Source organism: Bufo gargarizans, chromosome 5 (genome assembly GCF_014858855.1).
Source record: "Bufo gargarizans isolate SCDJY-AF-19 chromosome 5, ASM1485885v1, whole genome shotgun sequence".
NCBI classification, from domain to species: domain Eukaryota; kingdom Metazoa; phylum Chordata; class Amphibia; order Anura; family Bufonidae; genus Bufo; species Bufo gargarizans.
In genome coordinates this window covers 233,183,470-233,210,331 of record NC_058084.1, presented here as the reverse complement: position 1 = coordinate 233,210,331, position 26,862 = coordinate 233,183,470, and the positions used below count along the sequence as shown (strand labels likewise).

At 44.0% G+C, this 26,862-nt stretch overlaps 1 protein-coding gene across 2 annotated transcripts in view; it reads right to left on the bottom strand.

The window, feature by feature from the left end:
• The window catches only part of INO80C (INO80 complex subunit C), a 134,531-nt gene that overhangs the window by 24,577 nt on the left and 83,092 nt on the right, over positions 1 to 26,862 (bottom strand). The window contains exon 3 of one of the 2 annotated variants that reach the window (XM_044294648.1): positions 3,758 to 3,829. In XM_044294648.1, the coding sequence (XP_044150583.1) occupies positions 3,758 to 3,829 (72 nt within the window). The remainder of the gene's footprint in view (positions 1 to 3,757; positions 3,830 to 26,862) is intronic. The other variant, XM_044294647.1, reaches the window with a different exon arrangement.

Sequence of the window (26,862 nt, the reverse complement as noted above, 5' to 3'; positions counted from 1 at the left end):
CTGACTGGTGGTGCTGAGACTGCAGCTGATGGCTGAAACAGCTGGCGCTGACTGGTGGCTGAGACGACTGGTAGTGCCACGTGGTGCTTAGACTGCTGGCACATTTGGTGTCCGCCTGGCGGTGCGGAGCCGAACGGATCCGTCCTGACTTACAATGTAAGTAAATGGGGAAGGCATTCTCCATCACTATGGGAATGCCTCTGTGTTAGAATATTTTGTTGGATCCGAGTTTTCACAATCTAACTCAAATCCGATGGTATATTCTAACATAGAGGCGTTCCCATGGTGATGGGGACGCTTAAAGTTAAAATATACCATCGGATTGGAGAAAACCACACACGTACGGACACGATCAGCACACACGCACGGACAACAGCCCTGAGCACGGGTGATGCGCCGTGTTTTTATTGGCCGGCGGCACTGTGCTTTGAGCGGTCCCTGCTGTGTGTGTTTGGAGTGTGTGCTGATTGGTTTGTGCGCCGCGCACTTCACTAATCGGCACACACGCACGGACAACAGCTCTGAGCACGTACACAGGGCTTTTATTAGTATAGATAATGCCACCTGATTATACCAGACACTACATTCCCAAATCTTATGTGTGTATACACATTACAAAGGTGGGAGGTAGACTCACTTTCAGTCTCAGCACCACCAGTCAGTGCCAGCAGTTTGTGCCAGCCATCTCAGACACCAGTCACAGTGCCCACAGACTCGGCATCACCTCGTCAGTCCTAGCTAGACTCCCTGAATAGACTCCCTAATCACCCCCCTGTCAGGCTCCATTCAGACGTCCGTATGATTTTTACGGATCCATGGATACATGGATCGGATCCGCAAAACACATGCAGACGTCTAAATGGAGCCTTACAGGGGGGTGATCAATGACAGGGGGTGATCAGGGAGTGTATATGGGTGATCACCCGCCTGTCATTGATCACCCCCCTGTAAGGCTCCATTCAGACGTCCGCATGTGTTTTGCGGATCCGATCCATGTATCCGTGGATCCGTAAAAATCATACGGACGTCTGAACGGAGCCTGACAGGGGGGGTGATCAATGACAGGGGGTGATCAATGACAGGGGGGTGATCAGGGAGTTTATATGGGGTGATCATGGGTGATCAGGGGTTCATAAGGGGTTAATAAGTGACGGGGGGGTGTAGTGTAGTGTGGTGTTTGGTGCGACTTTACTGACCTACCTGTGTCCTCTGGTGGTCGATCCTAACAAAAGGGACCACCAGAGGACCAGGTAGCAGGTATATTAGACGCTGTTATCAAAACAGCGTCTAATATACCTGTTAGGGGTTAAAAAAAATCAGATCTCCAGCCTGCTAGCGAGCGATCGCCGCTGGCAGGCTGGAGATCCACTCGCTTACCTTCCGTTCCTGTGTGCGCGCGTTAACTGGAAATCCCGGCCCTCGCGAGATGACGCGTATATGCGTCACTCTGCGCAGGGCTGCCGCTCCGGACCGCACATCTGCGTTAGGCGGTCCGGAGGCGGTTAAAAATATATTGTTTTAAACACTTTTGTAATTGTTGCATACTCTGTTACAATTATCTCAGTGTTCCCTGCAGGTCTCAATCTCTCCTGTCTATAAAGCACAGTAAAAGGAGAGGCAGGGACACTGAGGATTGCAGTGCTGTTTAGCTTACAGTGGGGCTGTGATGACTGTGATTGGTTTCTCACAGCAATCACAGCCTCTGTGAGCAAGAGCTCCGTCTTTTGTGTGTACTGGGCAGAGCTGGTTACTGCATGATGACGTGCAGGGTGCCAGCTAGGCCATTTTATATATAAAAGGAACAGAAAGCCCCTCTAATATTATTATATAAAGGGACACCTGTCATAAAAAGTATTTAAAGGGAACCTGTTTTATGGTGTCCTAACTAAGGACAACATAAATAAGTGATTGATTCTCTTAGCACAATGCTGGGTCACTTTCTTTAATTGACCCAGTCTATCTGCCAACATCTTGTATTGAAAAGCTCCAGCTGATAATGATGAGTCATGAATATTTATGAGCTGCTGACTCTCCCCGCCCACCTGCTGCTGAGTGACAGTTTGTTTCCATATGAATCAGCAGCAGGTGGGCAGGGGAGTGGCTATAGCTCTGAATTAAATATACGCTGGACTCGCGCCTGACTCGAATCAGCTCATTAGCATGCGGCATCTTTGTGTGTATATTATGAGGTAACCATCTGTCACACCAGTAAGTGAATACATCTAAGGTACATTTTAGTAGTTAATGATTGTATATAATTAGTTAGATTATAATCAAATATCCACATGACAGGTTCCCTTTAATTTAACTTAATATTCATAGAAAACTTTTTTTTTTAAACTTGTTGGCTTTCTTTTTTATTTCACCATGTCACTGAAAAATAAACAAAAAATATTGTCATTCTATAGCAGTCAACTGAAAGTAGATCAGTAGTAAAGTGCAGGATAGAACAAAAAAAAAAAAAAAAATGACCCTTGTCCAGCACTTCCTCTAAAATATTCCACAAGTTAATGGATATAAAATCACAACAGTGATAGTGATAAAAAAGAAAAAAAAAAAAAAAACACCACCACAGAAATGCACCAGGTAGGTCAAAAAATAATAATCGATAGATGGGTAATCACTGTCAGTATGAGGCTGCTGTGTGGGAAGATGTAATCTGCAAGCTAATCCTCATTATAAGAGTAGGTCTAGAATGGAGATGAAGGTATGACAGTTCTATTGTTCTCTTGATAGATACATGTATATAAAAGATGCCCACGAAAGAGCATTGCACTTATTAGTGCACTGTGTGATGCTCTATTTGAGTCACGTATCCCTCTAGAAGCAGTGATTGTCTTACTGAGAAAGTGGCTGCTTTTTTTGTCTTTTCAGCTGCATTTACTACTATAAAGCTGAACAGGAAAAGAAGAGACCACATTCAGTCGGGACCTGAGTGGAAGAGTTTGCAGCCTGTGCGAGTGCAGCAGGTGCGGATGAATCATTGAAGCAAGAGATGGTGAGTACTATGTAAAACATCCTTCTGTCGGTAATACAAACTACAGCTTAGGTGAAATGGCCGGAGAAACCCTTTGAGGGGTTCTCCAGGCTGTTCATAAAATCCTGGCATCATGTGTCCTGTATAGGAAAGATAGTTTGGTCAGCACTTACCTATCCCTCATGCTGTTGTCTATGCTGTACCGACACTGGCTGTGGGCTGAACAAAAAGACATGGGAACACCTCTAGTTGTGACACGAGCAGTGTGAGCACAGTGGTGTAAAAGACTGGTAAGAACTGACCAAACTATTTTTTCTGCAAAGGACAGAAGATGCCAGGTCTTTATGAAAAGCCTGGAAAACCCCTTTAATATGTGATAAAAAATACAATATTAAGATTAACCACCATAGAATGTTAAAAAATGGTCACTAGTAAACTAACACCATTGTTCCAAATATCCTTGTAGCAGATCAAAGCTCTATTAGCCCAGAAGCCATAACCACCCAAAGAAAAAAAAAAAAATACTTTGCCAACGACTATATATATATATATATATATATATATATATATATATATATATAGCGATTATTTTTTTTAAAATAACCTATGCTTTACCACTCCTTACTTTTCTGCATAAATGTTTAGATTCACTCTATTTTATAGAAAATACAGAAAAAAAAGGAATGTGTAGCTTTATCTTAAAGTTTAGTTTAAAAGTTTTTAAAGTATAGAGCTGATATGTTATGCAGAGTAACTAAATTTAATTTCTTAACAACTTACTTACAGGAAGTCCTGAAATGTCTGAATATTTCTTAGCCGGCTTGCAAGAAGGTGGGGCATCAATGTAAAAATCTGCAATTCAATAAAAAGGTCAGATATTACTAGAGCTTGACAACTAGAAGTACAGTCCTGATCAGAAGTTTAAGACACTTGAAAAATGGCAAAAAAAAAAATCATATTTTACATTGTTGGATCTTAACCTATACAGCCCTGTAATTCCTCCTGGACGTGCCGGCGCGTCATCTCGCGAGACGCGAGATTTCCTGTGAACGCGTGCGTTCACAGGAACTGCACGTAAGCGAATGGATCTACAGTCTGCCAGCGGCGATCGTTCGCTGGCAGGCTGTAGATGGGATTTTTTTTTAACCCCCTAAAAGGTATATTAGACGCTGTTTTGATAACAGCGTCTAATATAACTGCTACCTGGCCCTCTGGTGGTCCCTTTTACTTGGATCGACCACCAGAGGCCACAGGCAGCTCTGTAAAGTAGCACCAAACACCACTACACTACACCCCCCCACACCAGTCACTTATTAACCCCTTATTAACCCCCTGATTACCCCATATAGACTCCCTGATCACCCCCCTGTCATTGATTACCCCCCTGGAAGGCTCTATTCAGATGTCCGTATGTGTTTTGCGGATCCACGCTGTGTGTGTTTCCACAGATCCGCAAAACACATACAGACGTCTGAATGGAGCCTTACAGGGGGGTGATCAATGACAGGGGGGGGGTGATCAGGGAGTCTATATGGGGTGATAACCCCCCTGTCATTGATCACCCCCCTGTAAGGCTCCATTCAGAGGTCCGTATGTGTTTTGCGGATCCGATCCGTCAAACACATACGGACGTCTGAATGGAGCCTTACAAGGGGTGATCAGGGAGTCTGTATGGGGTGGTCACCCCCCTGTAAGGCTCCATTCAGACGTCCATATGTGTTTTGCGGATCCGATCCGTGGATCCGCAAAACACACACGGACCTCTGAATGGAGCCTTACAGGGGGGTGATCAGGGAGTCTATATGGGGTCATCACCCCCCTCTAAGGCTCCATTCAGACATCCATATGTGTTTTGAGGATCCGCGGATCCACGGATCGGCTCTGCAAAACACATACGGACCTCTGAATGAAGCCTTATATGTGGGGTGATCACCCCATATAGACTCCCTTCTGACCCCCCTGTCATTGATCACCCCCCTGTAAGGCTCCATTCAGACGTTCGTATGTGTTTTGCGGATTCGATCCATGGATCCGCAAAACACATACGGACCTCTGAATGGAGCATTACAGGGGGGGGGGGGTGATCTGCTATGAACTCACCATGCCCCTCATTGAATACCTTGGGGTGTCTTCTTTCCAAAATGGGGTCACATGTGGGGTATTTATACAGCCCTGGCATTTTAGGGGCCCTAAAGCATGAGAATAAGTCTGGGATCCAAATGTCTAAAAATGCCCTCCTAAAAGGAATTTGGGCCCCTTTGCGCATCTAGGCTGCAAAAAAAAATGTCAGATATGTGGTATCGCCATACTCAGGAGAAGTTGGGCAATGTGTTATGGGGTGTCTGTTTACATATACCCATGCTGGGTGAGAGAAATATCTCTCTAAAAGACAACTTTTCCCATTTTTTTTTATAAAAAGTTGTCATTTGACAGAGATACTTATCTCACCCAGCATGGGCATGTGTAAAAAGACACCCCAAAACACATTGCCCGACTTCTCCTGAGTACGGCGATACCACATATGTGACACTTTTTTGCAGCCTAGGTGGGCAAAGGGGCCCACATTCCAAAGAGCACCTTTAGGATTTTACAAAGCATTTTTTACACATTTTGATTTCAAACTACTTCCCACGCATTAGGGCTCCTAAAATGCCAGGGCAGTATAACTACCCCACAAGTGACCCCATTTTGGAAAGAAGACACCCCAAGGTATTTCGTGATGGGCATAGTGAGTTCCTAGAATTTTTTATTTTTTGTCACAAGTTAGTGGAATATGAGACTTTGTAAGGGAAAAAAAAAATCATCATTTTCCGCTAACTTGTGACAAAAAATAAAAAGTTCTATGAACTCACTATGCCCATCAGCGAATACCTTAGGGTGTCTACTTTCCGAAATGGGGTCATTTGTGGGGTGTTTGTACTGTCTGGGCATTGTAGAACCTTAGGAAACATGACAGGTGCTCAGAAAGTCAGAGCTGCTTCAAAAAGTGGAAATTCACATTTTTGTACCATAGTTTGTAAACGCTATAACTTTTACCCAAACCATTTTTTTTTTTTAATACCCAAACATTTTTTTATCAAAGACATGTAGAACAATACATTTATAAAAAAATTATATACAAATGTACTTTCTTTTGAAAATTTTTACAACTGAAAGTGAAAAATGTCATTTTTTTGCTAAAATTTTGGTAAATTTCAATTAACAACAAAAAAAAGTAAAAATGTCAGCAGCAATGAAATACCACCAAATGAAAGCTCTATTAGTGAGACGAATAGGAGGTAAAATTCATTTGGGTGGTAAGTTGCATGACCGAGCAATAAACGGTGAAAGTAGTGTAGTGCAGAATTGTAAAAAGTGGTCTGGTCATTAAGGGTGTTTCAGCTAGGGGGGCTGAGGTGGTTAACAAGGTTCCAAGAAGAGCTTCAACATGAAACAAGAAGAAATGAGAGTGAGACAAAACATTTTTTGAGCATTCAATTAATTGAAAAAAACTATTAAACTAAAACAGGCTGTTTTTCAGTTGATTCACATGCCTTTAAAAGGCCAAATCTGTGCAAAGATGTGGATTCATTGTCATTTTCTGTCAGGTAGTCAGTCACACGTTGTGATGACAAAGGCAAAAAAACTATTCCTTTTTTAACGTGGTCGGGTTGAACTGCATAAGCAGGGTCTCTCACAGAGCGCCATCGCTGCTGAGGTTGGACGACAGTCATTTGGAATTTCTTAAATGATCCTGAGGATTATGGAACAAAAAAGTCAAATGGAAGACCCAAAAAAAATTTCATCAGCACTGAGCCAGAGGATCCAATTGGCTGTCCGTCAAGACACTAGACGATCCTCGACCCAAATTAAGGCCCTTACTGGTGCTGACTGCAGCCCCAGAACCATCAGACAGCATCTGAGACTGAAGGGCTGTCATGGAACCATGAACCAGACGTACAACAAGAGATAAGTGGAAATAAGAAGGCTTTATTGAAAATCAAGCTGTAAGGCAAAAGTCCAAACAGATGGCTAAACCGAAGCAGGGTCTTGCGAAGCCAGAGGTCAGGAACCAGAAGGGTAGTCAGACGAAGCCTGGATCAGGAACCAGCAGGGTAGTCAGACGAAGCTTGGATCAGGAACCAGCAGGGTAGTCAGACGAAGCCAGGATCAGGAACCAGAAGCAGCAGCAGTCTTAGAAGCATGTGAACACAGGAGGACCAAGCAAGGAACTGAAGCCACAGACCTCCTATATATATGAGCTAGGCATCCAGCTCCTCCCAGTGGGAAGGAGAAGCCGCAGGGTGGGAGGCTACAAGAAACCCAGAAACCAAGATGGCCGCCAGCACATGTCAAACGAAGGAGAACAGCAAGAAGGTAAGACCATGACAAGGGCTTCAAAAACAAAAAAGTCTTCAAAGGCCTCGTCTCATTGAAACGCCACAGAACTGCGTGGAACATTCAAAGGTGGAAGAAAGTTTTATTCTCTGATGAGATTTTTTTTTTAACCTTGATGGTCCTGATGGTTTCCAATGTTACTGGCATGACAAGCAGATCCCACTACGCGCCACAGTGGAGGGGGCGCCATAATGGTCTGGGGTGCTTTTTCCTTCAGTGGACCAATGGAGCTTCAGGAAGTGCAGGGGCATCAAACGGCCGCTGGCCATGTCCAGATGTTGCAGAGAGCATTCCTCATGACTGAGGCCCCTCGTCTGTGTGGTAACGACTGGGTTTTTCAACAGGACAAAGCTACAGTACACAATGCCCGCAGGACAAGGGACTTCTTCCAGGAGAATAACATCACTCTTTTGTCCCATCCTGCGTGTTCCACTGATCTAAATACAATTGAGAACCTTTGGGGGATGGATGACAAGGGAAGTTTACAAAAACAGTTCCAGACAGTAGATGGCCTTCGTGCGGCCATCTTCACCACTTGGAGAAATGTTCCCACACACCTCATGGAAACGCTTGCATCAAGCATGCCGAAACAAATTTTTGAAGTGATAAACAATAACGGCGGAGCTACTCATTACTTATTTATTTTATTTTTTTATTTTTCTTCTGGTTGCATGTTGAAGCTCTACTTGGAACCTTGTTAAGATCCAGCCATGCTAAATATGATTTTTTGCCCTTTTTCAAGTTGTGTTAAAATTTTGATCAGGACTGTATAATTTTAAGTGGCTACGAATATATATATACATATATATATATATATATATATATATATATATACACACACACACATATATATATATATATATATATATACATACACACACACACACTTTACTGGTAAAATGTGAATTGCGTTATGGATTCTGTTACCATGGACCATAACGCAATTCTATGATGGAAACCCTAACAAAATGCCTTTAGAGGAATTCTTTTATAACGGAAATGAATAACGGAAGTCTATTTCCCGTTTCCGTTATGCAGGGGAGTCCAGGTAGATGAAATTAGGCCTGTGTTGTTCATGCAGAGGCACAATGACTAAATTAATGATGTTATTCAAGTAGTATGGACTCGTCACTGTACCATTCACAAAGTGTAGGGCAGTTCTGTATTGACTAGACACACCTGTTACACCACCACCAAAAGGCTCGTCTGGTGACAACAGTGGCTGATGCATATAGCTCTCCTTGACGTCTCCAACATTGTTGGCGCCCATCATTTCTGCTCATCTTGAATCAACTTTTCATCAGTGAACAACACTGAGGCTCACTGTTCCCTTGTCCAGCGTAAAATGTTCCCTGGCCCATACAAGATGATGACGCCTGTGTCTGGTGGTGTGGTCAGGTACTCTTGACGGTCGTGTAGCACACAGACCACGCTGATGTAAACGTTTTCGAATGGTCTGACATGTCACTTGGGTGTCTCTCACCTCCCTTAAATGTGTCTGGAGTTGTTTGGAATTCATCATCCGATTCAGGAGGGCATTGTTCACAATGAAGCAGTCATCAGCGCAAGATGAGGCCAAAAGACGTCCACTTCTATGCCTGTGACTCCAGTGTCTATGTAACTCTGTTGCAACTTGCTGATGACACTCTGTGACACTTTAAGCTCAGTGGCCACTTCCGTCTGAGAACATTCTGCTTGAAGCCTCTCAATGGCGAGGCACTATTGATCCTTTGTTAGCCGTTATCTTGGTCTCATGATTTCAAAATGTGAACAGCATGATGGAGGACTGAGCGGATCCGGTTGTTAATCTCTAAACTAGCCAAGACGGATCGGTCTCTAAAACCATTTAAGTGAATGGGGGACGGATCAGTTTTCATTTGCGTCAGAGAAAACGGATCTGTCTCCATTGACTTACATTGTGCGTCATAACGTATCTTTCTTGCTGTGCACCACATCGCGGAAAGAAAAACGCTGCTTGGGGATGCAACCAAACGGAACAGAATGCATTCTGGTACACTGCATTACTTTTAGTTCAGTTTTATACCCATTGACAATGAATGGGGACAAAACTGGAGCGTTTTTCCCAGCTATTAAGATCCTATGACAGATCTCAATAGCAGAAAGTGAAAGCACAGATGTGAAAGTAGCTTTAATTCTATACAAAATTGGACTTTCACAAGTGAGAATGACATGCTTGTGCATGTACAGTATGGAATTACTATTTACCAAGATTAAGGCATTAATAATTTTGGTGTTGTACTGCTGCTCTGTACAATGCTATTATTGAATATTCACGGCACCAAAAGAAAACATAGGTTATTTTAACCCTTTCTACCCCAGAGTATTTTTTTTCTTCCATTTTTGCATTTTTTTTTTTTTCGTTTTGCGCTCCCTGCCTTACCAGAGCCATAACTTTATTTGTCTGTTCACATTGTGACGAACTGCGACAGCCGCGGCCACAATACGACACAAAACCGTCACAGCGTCCCTAGTGGTCAATCCGCAAACAGGCCTCCCAGCCACTTTCAGCACACAGACAGTCTAACTTAAGTCCGTACAGTCGATAGGCTGAAAGCACGGGGATTGGACCACAGGTGGACCACAAGTAAGCGTGTGAGTGACCGGACTGGAACCACACAGAGGGTAGTTTAACTGCCAACACCTTACAATTTATGGGAGCAAGGAACCCACTATCTGGATAACAGAACCGAGTAGCTTTCTCTTCGGAGAGGCTAGGGTAAGTTTTTGCAGTGTTTGAAAGAAGGCATATGGCTAGAGAAATGACATGAGAAATGGCTGATAGTCCTACTGAATAGACTGTTAGAATTTATATTATGGCAAGAAAATAGCAGCTAAGTAAAGAAAAACGAGTGGCCATCATTACTTTAAGAAATGAAGGTCAGTCAGTCCGACAAATTGGGAAACTTTGAAAAAGTGTCCCCAAGTGCAGTCATAAAAACCATCAAGCGCTACAAAGAAACTAGCTCACATGCGGACCGTTCCAAGAAAGGATAACCAAGAGTCACCTCTGCTGCGGAGGATAAGTTCAGCCGAGTCACCAGCCTTTAGAAATCGCAGGGTAACAGCAGCTCAGATTAGAGACCAGGTCAATGCCACACAGAGTTCTAGCAGCAGACACATCTCTAGAACAACTGTTAAGAGGAGACTGTGTGAATCAGGCCTTCCACTGCTAAGGACAGGCAACAAGCAGAAGAGACTTGTTTGGGCTAAAGAACACAAGGAATGGACATTAGACCAGTGGAAATTTGAGATCTTTGGTTCCAACCACCGTGTCTTTGTGCGACGCAGAAAAGGTGAACGGATGGACTCTCCATGCCTGGTTCCCACCGTGAAGCATGGAGGAGGAGGTGTGATGGTGTGGGGGTGCTTTGCTGGTGACACTGTTGGGGATTTATTCAAAATTGAAAGCATACTGAACCAGCATGGCTACCACAGCAACTTGCAGCGGCATGCTATTCCATCCGGTTTGCGTTTAGTTGGACCATCATTTATTTTTCAACAGGACAATGACCCCAAACACACCTCCAGGCTGTGTAAGGGCTATTTGGCCATGAAGGAGAGTGATGGGGTGCTGCATCAGATGACCTGGCATCCACAGTCACCGGACCTGAACCCAATCGAGATGGCTTGGGGTGAGCTTGACCGCAGAGTGAAGGCAAAAGGGCCAACAAGTGCAAAGCATCTCTGGGAACTCCATAAAGACTGTTGGAAGACCATTTCAGGTGACTACCTCTTGAAGCTCATCAAGAGAATGCCAAGAGTGTGCAAAGCAGTAATCAAAGAAAAAGGTGGCTACTTTGAAGAACCTAGAATATGACATATTTTCAGTTGTTTCACACTTTTTTGTTATGTATATAATTCCACAGGTGTTAATTCATAGTTTTGATGCCTTCAGTGTGAATCTACAATTTTCATAGTCATGAAAATAAAGAAAACTCTTTGAATGAGAACGTGTGTCCAAACTTTTGGTCTGTACTGTATGTGTGTATATCTCTCTCTATATCTATCACTGCCAGTTCTGTGAGAAGGTCTGGCAGACGTTCTTCTCTAACTCTTGTATGACGTTCTTTGTTTTGGTTTCACTTTGTCATCTCCCTTCCTTCTGCCAGGTGTCACTTATTTAGACTAATTGTCTTCCTTTATATTCCCTCCCATACTGCCTCACTTTGCGGTTTATACTACTTCCTAGATGGTGTTCACTGCTGGAGGCTGCTGCTTGCTCAGATAAGTCTTTTTCTTTATGGTGTTTCCTTGCTGGCTTGATTCTAGGTGACCCTGACTCCGTCCGTATTAAGTGCAGGGAGCCGGTGGTCGTGTCCCCTCGCTATTATAGGGTTTTCAGGTGTTACTCAGTCTTGGGTACGTGGGCATGCAATTTGTTTACCATTGAGACCCTTGCATGTGCATAGTAGTCAGGGAGAGCTCTTAGGGTTTTAAAGGACTCACCTACATTATATGCTCCTTAGTTTGAGATCAAGCCAGTCGGTCATTTATTTATTAGTTCCAGCTATCTGCAACTTTATCTGTGACTGAATATATATATTCATTCACTAGCAGAAGGACCCGGCTTCGCACGGGTATATTTCATTTCATGTTTGTGTGTCAGGGTAAGAGATATACACAGTGTTTTCCACAGTGACCTCTACAGCATCCAGCCCCTTTAACAGTGACTTTCACAGTACCCTGCTCCCTTAACAGTGACCTCACAGTACCCCCGCTGCCTTAACAGTGACCTCCAGAGCAGCTTCCCCTTTAATAGTCGCATCCACAGTCCCATGAACAGTGACCTCTACCATGCCCGCCCCTTTAACAGTGACCTCCACAGTGACTGCCTCTTTAATAGTTATCTCCACAGTCCCCTGCGCCCTTAACTGTAACCTCCACAGTGTCCGGCCCCTTGACCGTGAACTCCACAGCGCCCACCCCTTTAACAGTGATCTCCACAGCGGCCGCCTATTTATTAGTGACCTCCACAGAACCCCATCTCCTTAACAGTGATTTCCACAATAACTCGCCCCCTTAACAGTGACCTCTACAGCACTCTGCCCCTTAACACTGACCTCCATAGTGGACTGGAGAGAGAGAGAGAGACACACCACACACAGAGAGAGAGACACACACACACACACACAGAGACACACACACACACACACACACACACAGACACTGACTGACCTCCACAGCAGCCTGCCCACTTAACTTTGACCTCCACTCCTTAAACAGTGTCATCGACAGCACCCTACCCCTTTAACCACCTTAGGACCGCCGTACGCAGGATTGCGTCCTGCCGGCGGTCCTGCTCTTCTGGGTGGACGCATATACGCGTCCTCCCGCGAGAGCCGAGATTTCCTGTGAACGCGCGCGCACAGGCGCGCGCGCTCACAGGAACGGAAGGTAAGCGAGTGGATCTCCAGCATGCCAGCGGCGATCGCTCGCTGGCAGGCTGGAGATCCGAATTTTTTAACCCCTAACAGGTATATTAGACGCTGTTTTCATAACAGCGTCTAATATACCTCCTACCTGGTCCTCTGGTGGTCCCTTTTGTTAGGATCGACCACCAGAGGACTCAGGTAGGTAAGTACAGTAGCACCAAACACCACACTACACTACACCCCCCCCCCCCCCCGTCACTTATTAACCCCTTATAAACCCCTGATCACCCATGATCACCCCATATAAACTCCCTGATCACCCCCCTGTCATTGATCACCGCCCTGTCATTGATCACCCCCCTGTCAGGCTCCGTTCAGACGTCCGTATGATTTTTACGGATCCACGGATACATGGATCGGATCCGCAAAAAGCATACGGACGTCTGAATGGAGCCTTACAGGGGGGTGATCAATGACAGGCGGGTGATCACCCATATACACTCCCTGATCACCCCCTGTCATTGATCACCCCCCTGTCATTGATCACTCCCCTGTAAGGCTCCATTCAGACGTCCGCATGATTTTTACGGATCCATGGATACATGGATCGGATCCGCAAAACACATGCGGACGTCTGAATGGAGCCTTACAGGGGGTGATCAATGACAGGCGGGTGATCACCCATATACACTCCCTGATCACCCCCCTGTCATTGATAACCCCCCTGTAAGGCTCCATTCAGACGTCCGCATGCGTTTTGTGGATCCGATCCATGTATCCATGGATCCGTAAAAAATCATGCGGGTGTCTGAATGGAGCCTTACAGGGGGGGTGATCAGTGACAGGGGGGTGATCACCCTGATCACCCCCTGTCATTGATAACCCCCCTGTAAGGCTCCATTCAGACGTCCGCATGCGTTCTGTGGATCCGATCCATGTATCCATGGATCCGTAAAAAATCATGCGGATGTCTGAATGGAGCCTTACAGGGGGGGTGATCAGTGACAGGGGGGTGATTACCCTGATCACCCCCTGTCATTGATAACCCCCCCTGTAAGGCTCCATTCAGACATTCGCATGCGTTTTGTGGATCCGATCCATGGATCCGTAAAAAATCATGCGGATGTCTGAATGGAGCCTTACAGGGGGGGTGATCAGTGACAGGGGGGTGATCACCCTGATCACCCCCTGTCATTGATAACCCCCCTGTAAGGCTCCATTCAGACGTCCGCATGCGTTCTGTGGATCCGATCCATGTATCCATGGATCCGTAAAAAATCATGCGGATGTCTGAATGGAGCCTTACAGGGGGGGTGATCAGTGACAGGGGGGTGATTACCCTGATCACCCCCTGTCATTGATAACCCCCCCTGTAAGGCTCCATTCAGACATTCGCATGCGTTTTGTGGATCCGATCCATGGATCCGTAAAAAATCATGCGGATGTCTGAATGGAGCCTTACAGGGGGGGTGATCAGTGACAGGGGGGTGATCACCCTGATTACCCTGATCACCCCCTGTCATTGATAACCCCCCTGTAAGGCTCCATTCAGACGTCCGCATGCGTTCTGTGGATCCGATCCATGTATCCATGTATCCGTAAAAAATCATGCGGATGTCTGAATGGAGCCTTACAGGGGGGGTGATCAATGACAGGGAGTGATCAGGGAGTCTATATGGGTGATCACCCCCCTGTCATTGATCACCCCCCTGTCATTGATCACCCCCCCCCCCCCCCCCCCCCGGTAAGGCTCCATTTAGACATTTTTTTTGGCACAAGTTAGAGGAAATTTTTTGTTTGTTTTTGTTTTTTCTTACTAAGTCTCATATTCTACTAACTTGTGTCAAAAAATAAAATCTCACATGGACGCACCATACCCCTCACGGAATCCAAATGCGTAAACATTTTTATTCCAGACTTCATCTCACGCTTTAGGGCCCCTAAAAAGCCAGGGCAGTATAAATACCCCACATGTGACCCCATTTCGGAAAGAAGACACCCCAAGGTATTCCGTGAGGGGCATATTGAGTCCATGAAAGATTGAAATTTTTGTCCTAAGTTAGCGGAAAGTGAGACTTTGTGAGAAAAAAAACAAAAAAAAAAAATCAATATCCGCTAACTTATGCAAAAAAAAATAAATTCTAGGAACTCGCCATGCCCCTCATTGAATACCTTGGGGTGTCTTCTTTCCAAAGTGGGGTCACATGTGGGGTATTTATACTGCCCTGGCTTTTTAGGGGCCCGAAAGTGTGAGAAGAAGTCTGGGATCCAAATGTCTAAAAATGCCCTCCTAAAAGGAATTTGGGCCCCTTTGCGCATCTAGGCTGCAAAAAAGTGTCACACATGTGGTATCGCCGTACTCAGGAGAAGTTGGGCAATGTGTTTTGGGGTGTCATTTTACATATACCCATGCTGGGTGAGAAAAATATCTTGGTCAAATGCCAACTTTGTATAAAAAAAATGGGAAAAGTTGTCTTTTGCCAAGATATTTCTCTCACCCAGCATGGGTATATGTAAAATGACACCCCAAAACACATTCCCCAACTTCTCCTGAGTACGGCGATACCACATGTGTGACACTTTTTTGATGCCAAGGTGGGCAAAGGGGCACATATTCCAAAGTGCACCTTTCGGATTTCACCGGTCATTTTTTACAGATTTTGATTGCAAAGTACTTCTCACACATTTGGGCCCCTAAATTGCCAGGGCAGTATAACTACGCCACAAGTGACCCCATTTTGGAAAGAAGACACCCCAAGGTATTCCTAGCGAGTATTCATGGCGAGTTCCTAGAATTTTTTATTTTTTGTCGCAAGTTAGTGGAATATGAGACTTTGTAAGGAAAAAAGAGAAAAAAAAAAATCATTTTCCGCTAACTTGTGACAAAAAATAAAAAATTCTAGGAACTCGCCATGCCCCTCACGGAATACCTTGGGGTGTCTTCTTTCCAAAATGGGGTCACTTGTGGCGTAGTTATACTGCCCTGGCAATTTAGGGGCCCAAATGTGTGAGAAGTACCTTGCAATCAAAATGTGTAAAAAATGGCCTGCAAAATCTGAAAGGTGCACTTTGGAATATGTGCCCCTTTGCCCACCTTGGCAGCAAAAAAGTGTGACACATCTGGTATCGCCGTACTCAGGAGAAGTTGGGGAATGTGTTTTGGGGTGTCATTTTACATATACCCATGCTGGATGAGAGAAATATCTTGGCAAAAGACAACTTTTCCCATTTTTTTATACAAAGTTGGCATTTGACCAACACATTGCCCAACTTCTCCTGAGTACGGCGATACCAGATGTGTAACACTTTTTTGCTGCCAAGGTGGGCAAAGGGGCACATATTCCAAAGTGCACCTTTCGGATTTTGCAGGGCATTTTATACACATTTTGATTGCAAAGTTCTTCTCACACATTTGGGCCCCTAAATTGCCAGGGCAGTATAACTACCCCACAAGTGACCCCATTTTGGAAAGAAGACACCCCAAGGTATTCCGTGAGGGGCATGGCGAGTTCCTAGAATTTTTTATTTTTTGTCGCAAGTTAGTGGAATATGAGACTTTGTAAGAAAAAAATAAATAAAATCATCATCATTTTCCGCTAACTTGTGACAAAAAATAAAAAGTTCTATGAACTCACTATGCCCCTCAGCGAATACCTTAGGGTGTCTACTTTCCGAAATGGGGTCATTTGTGGGGGTTTTCTACTGTTTGGGCATTGTAGAACCTCAGGAATCATGACAGGTGCTCAGAAAGTCAGAGCTGCTTCAAAAAGCGGAAATTCACATTTTTGTACCATAGTTTGTAAATGCTATAACTTTTACCCAAACCATTTATTTTTTTTGCCCAAACATTTTTTTTTTATCAAAGACATGTAGAACAATAAATTTGGCGAAAAATTTATATATGGATGTCGTTTTTTTTGCAAAATTTTACAGCTGAAAGTGAAAAATGTCATTTTTTTTGCAAAAAAATCGTTACATTTTTATTAATAACAAAAAAAGTAAAAATGTCAGCAGCAATAAAATACCACCAAATGAAAGCTCCATTAGTGAGAAGAAAAGGAGGTAAAATTCATTTGGGTGGTAAGTTGCATGACCGAGCGATAAACGGTGAAAGGAGTGTAGTGCCGAAGTGTAAAAAGTGCTCTGGTCATGAAGGGGGTTTCACCTAGCGGGGCTGAAGTGGTTAAAGGTGACCTACAGCAATTAAGTGGTGGCTGCCACAAACAGTTGATCAGTGTGGATGCCACACATGACTATCTCCCTTAATGTAGATGGCCCAAACTCCAGCTTTAAAAGGTGCTTTGCTCTCCAAGGGCTACACATACAGAGCGGACATAGCCTTTCTACAGGAAAGCACAAGGTTTTATAAAGGGTTTTTAGCCGCTTCATTACGGGATGTTTACCCTCTTCCTCACCAGGCCAATTTCTCAGATGCAGCAATGGGCCTACCTAACTGTAAATAACTCTGAGCCAACCTACATGTATTTGATAATATTTTTAACGGTACACCTTAGACCTTTCTTTTGTGCCATTAGATTATATAATATATTTTTTTTTAATCAGATCTTTATTTAGAAAATTTACTTGACGTACAGTATCACAGACAATGCCAATCAATGTACCTTAGAAATGATAAGTACAGGAACTTCCATAACACATTATATGATACCTTCAGGAATCACAAATGAATGACAATACAACTGACCCCCAGTCCAGTGTCGGTTAACTAGTAATTACTACCAATAGAGGACACATGTTCCCTCCAGGAATCCCATAATTTTTCATATTTGGCGGGGCAGCCTCTTTTCTGGATTTTAATTTTTTCATACGAAAGCATAGTATTGACCTTGGACAGGTATTCTTGAAACCCTGGCAGTTCAGCTTGAATCCAGTGTTGTGCCACTAATTTCCTTGCCACATATAACAATCGCCCAATTGCCACTTTGCTAACATCATCTGTACTTAGTTCTGCGGTGTACCCCAATATACAAACTTTAGGGTCTTTTGATATATGCACCCGGTACGCTTTCTTAACATTCTTCAGTACTGCGTCCCAGAACTGTTGTAACCTGGCACAATTCCACAGCATATGTATTAGATCAGCAGAGCCCACAAAACACCTGGGGCATCCGTCATCCGACCTATACCCTATACGGTGTAAAAAATAATAATCTGTGTCTTGTACACTCTGAACAATAAACAGCTGTGACAGCTTACCCCCCTCACTCAAGGAGGTTAACGGGATTGCCTCTAAAATATCAGCCCATTGTTCCATAGAGATTTCCCCCACATCCTGTTCCCACTTATGCATTCTGTTTAAGAGGTGGAGTTCAAGCTGTTTATCTAACAGCTGCTTATATAACATGGAAATTAACCCTTTCTTTCCACCTCCAACCAGGGCTATCTGAAGCGCTGTATCTCGTTGAGAGACCTGTATGCCATTTTTAAACATGGCATCATACGCATGCCGTATTTGCAAGTATTTAAAGAAGTGGGTCTTAGGAATACCAAAAAGATCTTGAATAGATTTGAAAGTCCTATAAACGCCTCCCTCCATTAAATGCTCTAGTCTTAGCACTCCCCTCTTCCTCCACTTCTCAAATCCCTGCAATGAGCTGAATTCCGCCAGCGCTAAATTCCCCCACAGCGGAGTATATGGCGTAAAGCCGCCAATCCCCCTAAGCTTTTTCACTTTATTCCAGGCATCAAACATTGTATGATATAATGATCCAGTCAGCCTTGCAGCCTTTTGTTCCACTCCTTCCAACAAAATCATAACATCTTTCCCCGAAATCTGCGACCCCAATATCTGCCTGGTCATGTCCTTTGTCTCAGGTTCAAGCCATCCCTTCAAATGTTGGCATTGGGCAGCTAAGTAATATATCCAAGGGTTTGGTAGCGCCAGGCCTCCTTCCATTCTGGCATATTGTAAAGTTTCCAATTTGATTCTGGGCTGGCTTTTGCGCCACACTAATTCCCTAAAGATAGTATTAATTTGATCAAATTTATCCCTAGAAAGCCACACCGGCGAATTATGTAAAACATATAGCATCATTTTGATCAAGTTCACTCTACCCACTACTGACAGATACAGTTTGCACCAGGCCTTTGATTTGTCCCTAAATTGTATGAGCAGGGGCGTAAGATTCATTTCAATAAAATTTCCAGCTTTAGGGCTTGAATACAAGACCTTCACCCAGGCTATGAACTTTTGCCCAAAACCCATATGTTCCAGTGTAGATTATATAATATTGTTTTAGGAAAAACGATGAAAAAAAAGTATATTTTTCCTATCATCGAAAAAAAATTCAAATTGTTACTAAAGGTTTCAAGACAAAACATTTCTAAAACCATGAGTCCAATCAAAAGAACACGATTGGCACTACCCCATGTCAGGTGGAGCAACAGAGCTGTGTTTTGGTTTTCACTCTGGTGGTGCTCAGTGGAACAAAAAGAACATAAGCAGAATCCAATAGAAAGATAAAAATAGATCACCAGTCTTATTTTAATCCATTAAAAAAGCGCTAAGGGGTAGCTCAAACGGTACAATCAGATACAGCCTACGGCCATTTCACGTACACAGATGCTTTTTCAAGGCATGATCATGCCTTTTGATTTCTAAAACCATTACCATGCGTTTGTACTGGATGCTGTTTATGTAATTTATCTACTGGCTGGGCTCACCACAAGACTTCAAAAAGACTGAACTATATTTTGGCGGCCTAATTTTCTATTGCTGGTTCTATGGCACTGTACTACCAGAAAAATGTTGCACAGTGACAAAATGTTACAAGCCCCTTCAAAGTGACTTTTTGTGGTGTCCTAAGGTATTCATCTTGGGGAAATTTGAAGTGTTTTTTATAGGTGCGTTGTGTATATTTTACACACACAAATTCTACTATACTATTGCAAACAGTAATAAATATATTTAATTTTTTTATTAACAAAATAAAGGGGGGGGATGTGTGTATGTATGTTTATATAGTCTGCGATACTAATTGACAATACTAGTAACTATTGCTAAAACTTTTTAATTTTCTGTATTTTTTTATTAATTTGTTATGAATTTTTTAATTACTATTTTTAACTTTTTTTTTTTTTTTTTTTTTTAAAGTGAATTAAACCCTTTCTTCCACAGCCAGGACAGGAAGGGGTTAATTCCCTGCCTGCAGGCTCACACATTTTACAGCCAGCAAGGGGTGCTTTTACTTCAAGAAGAGTGCTTCCGGATGGCTTTTACATTGTACACCGTAATGGATCAATATCCATAACCCTGATTCAGCAGTTTACAGAAAAGCCCAGATATGGTTGCAAAAGGGAAGCAGCGCCATAGGGCTTTTGGATGGTAGATATCACTGGAATCATTTTCAGGTGCTATGTCACCTTGGAGGACACCATGAGGTACACCTGAAGTGCAAACCCCCCCAAAAGTAATCCCATTTTTCAAGGGATGTAGTCCAACAGGCGTTTCATAGAATTTAGAAATGTTATGGGGGTTAACAATATAATGGAGGAAGCTCACCAGTTATTCTGGAGCCTAGCCCACTGACCACCCTTCAGTGTTATAAATAGACCAAAATGTTTATTTAAAAAAATGGCTGGCTCACAGTAATTTGCATATACCTTTACTATTTCATTTATGCAATACAACACACTAAAAAACAATCCTTACATATAAATAACTAAAAAACTAAATTCATGCACCCTATTATATGAACACTGTCCCTTTAAATGCGGAGCTCTCGCATATATAAAAAGTCCATACATAGAGGAAAAAAATAAAAAATACGGTTTCCCTGACTTGTATTTCTTTGCTTGGCGTGTGGTTAGTAGTGCGAATTAATATTTAGCAGTATTAGCTGGATTACAAAGTTCTTTTAATTGATAATAGACTTGTAAAGCGTCCTAACAGTCTGCTACAATATTTCCATATAGTTAGATAGGTTATTATACCAATTATGAGTTAGTTCATATTTAATGTGCATAGGTTGTGTTAGTAAAGCATTTTCCTTAGTCCATAGTTGATTTCAGCAGTGCTTAGTATATTTGTTACTCCCGAATAGTGATACAAACAGCTCTCCTTTTCCTATGATGGGCCTTGTATCATGCTGACTTAGTTGTACAGCGTCTTCTCTCGCATCTCCCTGCGCATGCGTGCTAAACTTGTTAAGACGCCAACAGCTGACCGGAGCTCTGGTGTGCCTTGACACTAGAAAATGTCAATCCACACCTTCAGTTGAGAAACCGCGACCAGACGCATTTCGGAACCTGCAGTTACTTCCTCAGTGGTACAAAAGCAATGAATGGCTACTGGGAATAAACACATGTTTTAAACCATTTTGGGAAGGTTCAAATTTCTGGACCGGATCATCAAAAGTTTAAAACATGTTTGTGTACTACTCACTGTAGTACACAAACGGACAATGCATAACAATACAGATGTATTGTAATGCATTGCAGAGGGGATCAGACCCCCAAAAGTGAACGTATAAAGTAAATAAAAAATAAAAAAAATAAAGTGTTTAATAAAATGTATAAAGTTTTTAACCTGTTCCAGATACCGGTACGTCATGTATAGTTCCGATCACCGCCGCCCAGTGGGCGGTGATTGGAACCCGATTCCTGCTCAAATCATTGAGCAGGCAACTTGGCTCAATGCGCCGGGGGGGGTCCTGTGACCCCCCCCCCATGTCGGCGGTCAATTCAGACCTGCGCTTTGCTGCGTTTCCAGGTTATTTGGGTATCTGGGGACCCGATAACCTGAAAAAGGATGGTGATCGGTGGTGTGATAATACACCACCAATCACCATCCTGCGATACTGAGGTGATGGTGACTAGAGTTGCTGCGATACCAAATTTTTGATTCAGTTTCGACACCATAAAAAAGTACTGCGATACTCGATACAATTCGATACTACACAAAAAATAAACCATAAAAGCCACGTGTATTCCGCATTAAAAAAAAAAATTAAAAAAAAATTGTAAATCGTGTAGTTTTTATTTATTTTTAACCTGGGATTTTTTTCATCCCTCGTCCTATTCACCCTGATAGAGCTCTATCAGGGTGAATAGGACTTCACACTGTCCCTGCTGCTCTGTGCAGACAGCATCAGGGATGTTACCATGGCAGCCAGGGATTCAGTAGTGTCCTGGCTGTCATGGTAACCGATCAGAGCCCCAGGCTTACACCGCTGGGGCTCCGATCAGAAGCTGCCACTGCACCACAAATGAGGGGGAGGAGTGAGGACCCTGTGGCCACTGCCACCATTGATTTTAATACTGGGGGGGGTGGGGGAGGGGGCACTGAGCCACCAATGATTTTAATGGGGTGGGGGGTTAAGGGGGCGAGCGCACTGCGCCACCAATAATAGTTACCCCTTAATACAGGAGGCGGGTACTGGCAGATCAGCGGCAGTTAACCCCTCAGGTGCGGCACCTGAGGGGTTACCTGCGGCTGATCGCAGCTCCCTGTCAGGAGCAGGGTGCAAGCATTGCGATTCTGCTGCCGGCACCTGCCTCCTGTATTATTTGTTAAAGTCTGGACCCATATAAAGTAGTCTTTAAGTAGGCTACACAGAGCGGCGCCCAGCGATGTCCCAGCACTTACCATTTTTCCTGGGCACCACTCCGTTCGCCTGCTGTGCCGCATTACTGTCTCCTCTCCTGCTCCATATGCTAATTACTATCTGAGCAATGGGGAGGAGACATCAGCTTCTCTAGTGAGCGTTCCTTCTCCCTGGCTGTAGCGCTGTCCAATCGTACCGGTACGTCAGCAGCGCAGCCCAGTATCGAGAAAATGGAAATCCCGGTATCCATACGATACCGGGACAAAAGTATTTATTGGGTATCGAAATTTCGATACCCGCAACAACTCTAATGGTGACATCACCTCTCAGGACCGCTTTTTTAATTGTATCACCCTAAGGCCTCATGCACGCGACCGTTATTGTGTTCCGTTCCGCAAAATGGGTTCCGTGATCTGTTTTTGTTTCCGTGTGTCTTCCTTTATTTTTGGAGGATCACCAGACATGAAGGAAAAGTAAAAAAAAAGTCTAAGTCAAGTTTGCCGTGCAAATGATAGGGAACAAAAACGGACGCGTACGAAACTCTTGTGTGCCTCCGCGTTTTTTCAGGGACCCATTGACTTGAATGGGTCCGCAAACCGTTTTCCGTGAGAAAAATAGGACAGGTTGTATTTTTTTTGATGGACTGAAACCACAGATCAAAGACGTGGATGACAAACGGTGCATTAGACGAGTTTTCAACGGGCGGCACAGCTGTGTGATCCTAGACCCCCCAGGGGTGCTGCAGCTTACCCCCCTGCCCCCCCACATCTTTTTTTTGGGGAGCAAGCAGTTTTTATTTTTATTTTGTGCGTACGGCGACTGTGGCCGGGCAAAAAATGTGAAAAAATAAAAATAAAAACAAAAAGATTTTGTATTTTTTTTTTTACATTTTTTGCCCTTTTTTTAGTCAGTCTTTTTTCTTTTGTCTGTTAAGTTTAGGGTGAGTTCGCAAACACCCGTGGCCCCACACACACGCACACCAAATAAAGTTTTCCACGCACACACTCCCCTATGGCCCACCGGATGTTCTCGGTCGAGGAGGCATACGCCCAGCTTGCCTCCGAGTCAGAGTCCCAGTGAGGACGAGGATGACCTCACTTTTCTTTTGTCATCCGCGTCCTCCTCATCATCTAGTGATGATGAGACCCCAAGGCGACAGAGACTCCGCCAGGTGGAGCAAGGGGACCGCCATGCTAGGGACCCTGTGGCCCACCCTAGTACGAGCAGCTCTTGGGCTCGTGCTAGTTTTCTGGCCCACCAGTTAAATCCACCAGAGGCCCCTGCCGGTGAACTTGTCTGGTATACCCCAGAGCGTTATGAGCCCATGATTCCCGATTTTGTAGGCCAACCAGGAATCTAGATTTCCACAGTGGGCTTCACTGAATACGACTTCTTTAGTCTTTTTTTCAGTGACCACTATGTAAATCTGATGGTGGAGCAGACGAACCTGTACGCAGACAAACAGTTCGTTGCTCAACACCCGGGCTCCTTTTTGGCTAGGCCCAGTGGCTGGACTCCGGTCAGTGCAGCCGAGATGAGGACGTTTTGGGGCCTTGTGCTGCACATGGGCCTAGTCAAGAAACCTAGTGTCAGGCATTACTGGAGTGGGGACGTCCTCTACCAGACCCTACTTTACAGTACGGCTATGATACGCTCCCAGTTTGGGGCCATCCGGAAACGCCTGCATTAGTCAGATAATGCAGCATGTCCCCCCCTTCCCAAGATGATCCTGCCTATGACCACCTGTACAAAATCAGGCCGGTCATCGATCACTGTGGGGAAAATTTGTACAGGCCTATGTACCCGGAAGGAAGGTCGCAGTTGATGAGTCTCATTGCTTTCAAGGGGAGACTCATTTTCTGCCAGTATGTTCCCTCTAAGCGGGCGAGGTATGGTGTGAAGCTGTACAAACTTTGTGAGAGTACCTCAGGGTACACTTACAAGTTTCGTGTGTACGAGAGGAGAGATTCCCGTATTCAACCCCCAGAATGTCCCCCCACTCTGGGTGTTAGCGGGAAACTTGTGTGGGACCTTATGCACCCACTGCTAGATAAAGGTTTCCACCTGTACGTGGATAACTTATGCTAGTATCCCCTTGTTCCAGTTCCTCCCATCAGATCCACGTCCACTTGTGGGACCGTGCGGAAAAATCAAAAGCGGTAACTATCCCCAGGGGTGAGACCCCCTGCCCTTACCAGTGGAAACCTGTTGCTGGTCAGATACAAGGACAAGAGGGATGTCCTTGTACTGTCCACAAGTCATGGTAACGGCATCACCCCTGTCCCTGTGCGAGGTTCCGCGGGAACGGTCCTCAAACCCGAATGTATCGGCGACTACAATCGGTATATGGGAGGAGTTGATCTATCTGATCAAGTCCTCAAGCCATATAACTCCATGTGCAAAACCAGGGCATGGTACAAAAAAGTTGCAGTCTACTTGGTGCAGGTTGCCTTGTACAACTCTTTTGTGCTGTCCTGGAGTGCCGGCAACACAGGGACATTCCTTCAGTTCTATGAGGCAGTCCTCAAGGACCTGATCTTTTCTTACAAGGAAAGTGCAGGCCGGAGTACCTCTGAAACTGGAGGCGCCTAGATCGTCCCTGGCCAACATTTTCCAGGTGTGGTCCCCCATACTGAAAAGAAGGGACGGACCCAAAAAAGGTGCAGAGTATGTCACAGGAGGGGGATACGGAAGGACCCCACTACTCAGTGCAACACGTGCACCGATCATCCGGGCCTCTGCATTATTGATTGCTTCAGGGAGTACCACACTTCCATGGAGTACTAAATTTATATCCCAATTTAGCCACTGACAAATCAGATGAAAATCTATGGTCCTCAGACTTGAGACACTAAAAGTAAAAAAAAAAAAAAAACACACAAGTAGACATATTAGGTATTGCCCAGTCTGTAAGAATCTGCTTTATAAAAATACCCCCCGCAACCCCTCAGATAAACACGGTAAAAAAAAAGGGATTTTTTTGGTCACCTTACATCACAAAAATTGTAATAGCAAGCGATCAAAAAGTCATATGCCCCCCCCCCTCAAAATAGTTCCAATAAAACAGTACTCATCCCGAATAACCCCTCAGATAAACACGGTCAAAAAAATAAAATAACTGTGCCAAAACAGAAATGTTTTGCAAATTTTCAATTTTAATCCGTTTTTTTCCAATAACAAAGCAAGGGTTAGCAGCCAAACAAAACTTAATATTTATTACCCTGACTGGTCACACACCCCGTGTCTGGTCGTAAACTGCTACATGACCAAACGGCAGCAGAAGGAAAGGAACACCGTATTCTTTTCTTTCGGTTTCTGGAAGGCAGATTTTGATGGGCTTTTTTATTTTGGGCATCATGTGCCATTTGAAGCCCCCCCTGATGCACCCCTAGAGTAGAAACTCCATAAAAGCGACCCCATCTAAGATACTACACCCCTCAAGGTATTCAAAACTGATTTTACAAAACTTTATGGAGATGAAATTTCTGAATTTCTATTTTTGGAAACCTTGCCTGACAAAAATGTAATATAGATAAACAAAAAATTAAATGTACCCTAAAAATAGTCCCAACAAAACTGCCACCTTATCCCATAGTTTCCAAAATGGGGTCACTTTTATGGAGTTTCTACTCTAGGGGTGCATCAGGGGGGCTTCAAATGGGACATGGTGCAAATAAACCAGTCCAGCAAAATCTGACTTCCAAAAACCACACGCCGCACCTTTCCCTCTACGCCCTACCGTGTGCCCGTACAGTGGTTTACGGCCACACATGGGGCGGGTTCTGCAAACTACAGAATCTGGACAATAAATATAGCATTTTGTTTGGCTGTTAATCCTTGCTTTCCTACTGGAAAAAAAATGGACTAAAATAGAAAATTTGCCCAAAAAAAAACAAAATTCTTAAATGTTATCTCCATTTGCCATTAACTCTTGTGGAACACCTAAAGGGTTAACAACGCTTGTAAAATCAGTTTTGAATACCTTGAGGGGCGTAGTTTCTAGAATGGGGTCATTTTTGGGTGGTTTCTATTATGTAAGCCTCACAAAGTGACTTCAGACCTGAACTGGTCCCTAAAAAATAGGTTTTTGAAAATTTCTATCCAAGCCCTTTCCACCACCTGCCGCCTCAAACTCAAAAACATCTCCCACATCCGTGCTTTCCTCATACTTTGAATCTGCGAAAATGCTTGTACATGCCCTCATTATCTCCCGCCTAGACTACTGCAACATTCTCCTCTGTGGCCTTCCATCTAGCACTCTCGCACCCCTCCAATCTATCCTCAACTCTGCTGCCCGACTAATCCACCTCTCACCTTATTACTCCTCTGCCTCTCCCCTCTGCTAATCCCTTCACTGGCTCCCCATTTCCCAACTAATTCACTTCAAAAGTACTAACAAATACATACAATAAAATGTCGCTTCAGCCCCACATTTTTCATTTTACAAGAGCCAACAGGAAAAAAGCACTGCACAATTGGTTATCTATTTGTTCCTGAATATGCTGACATCCCATATGTGGTCATGAACTGCTGTATGGGCACATCATTG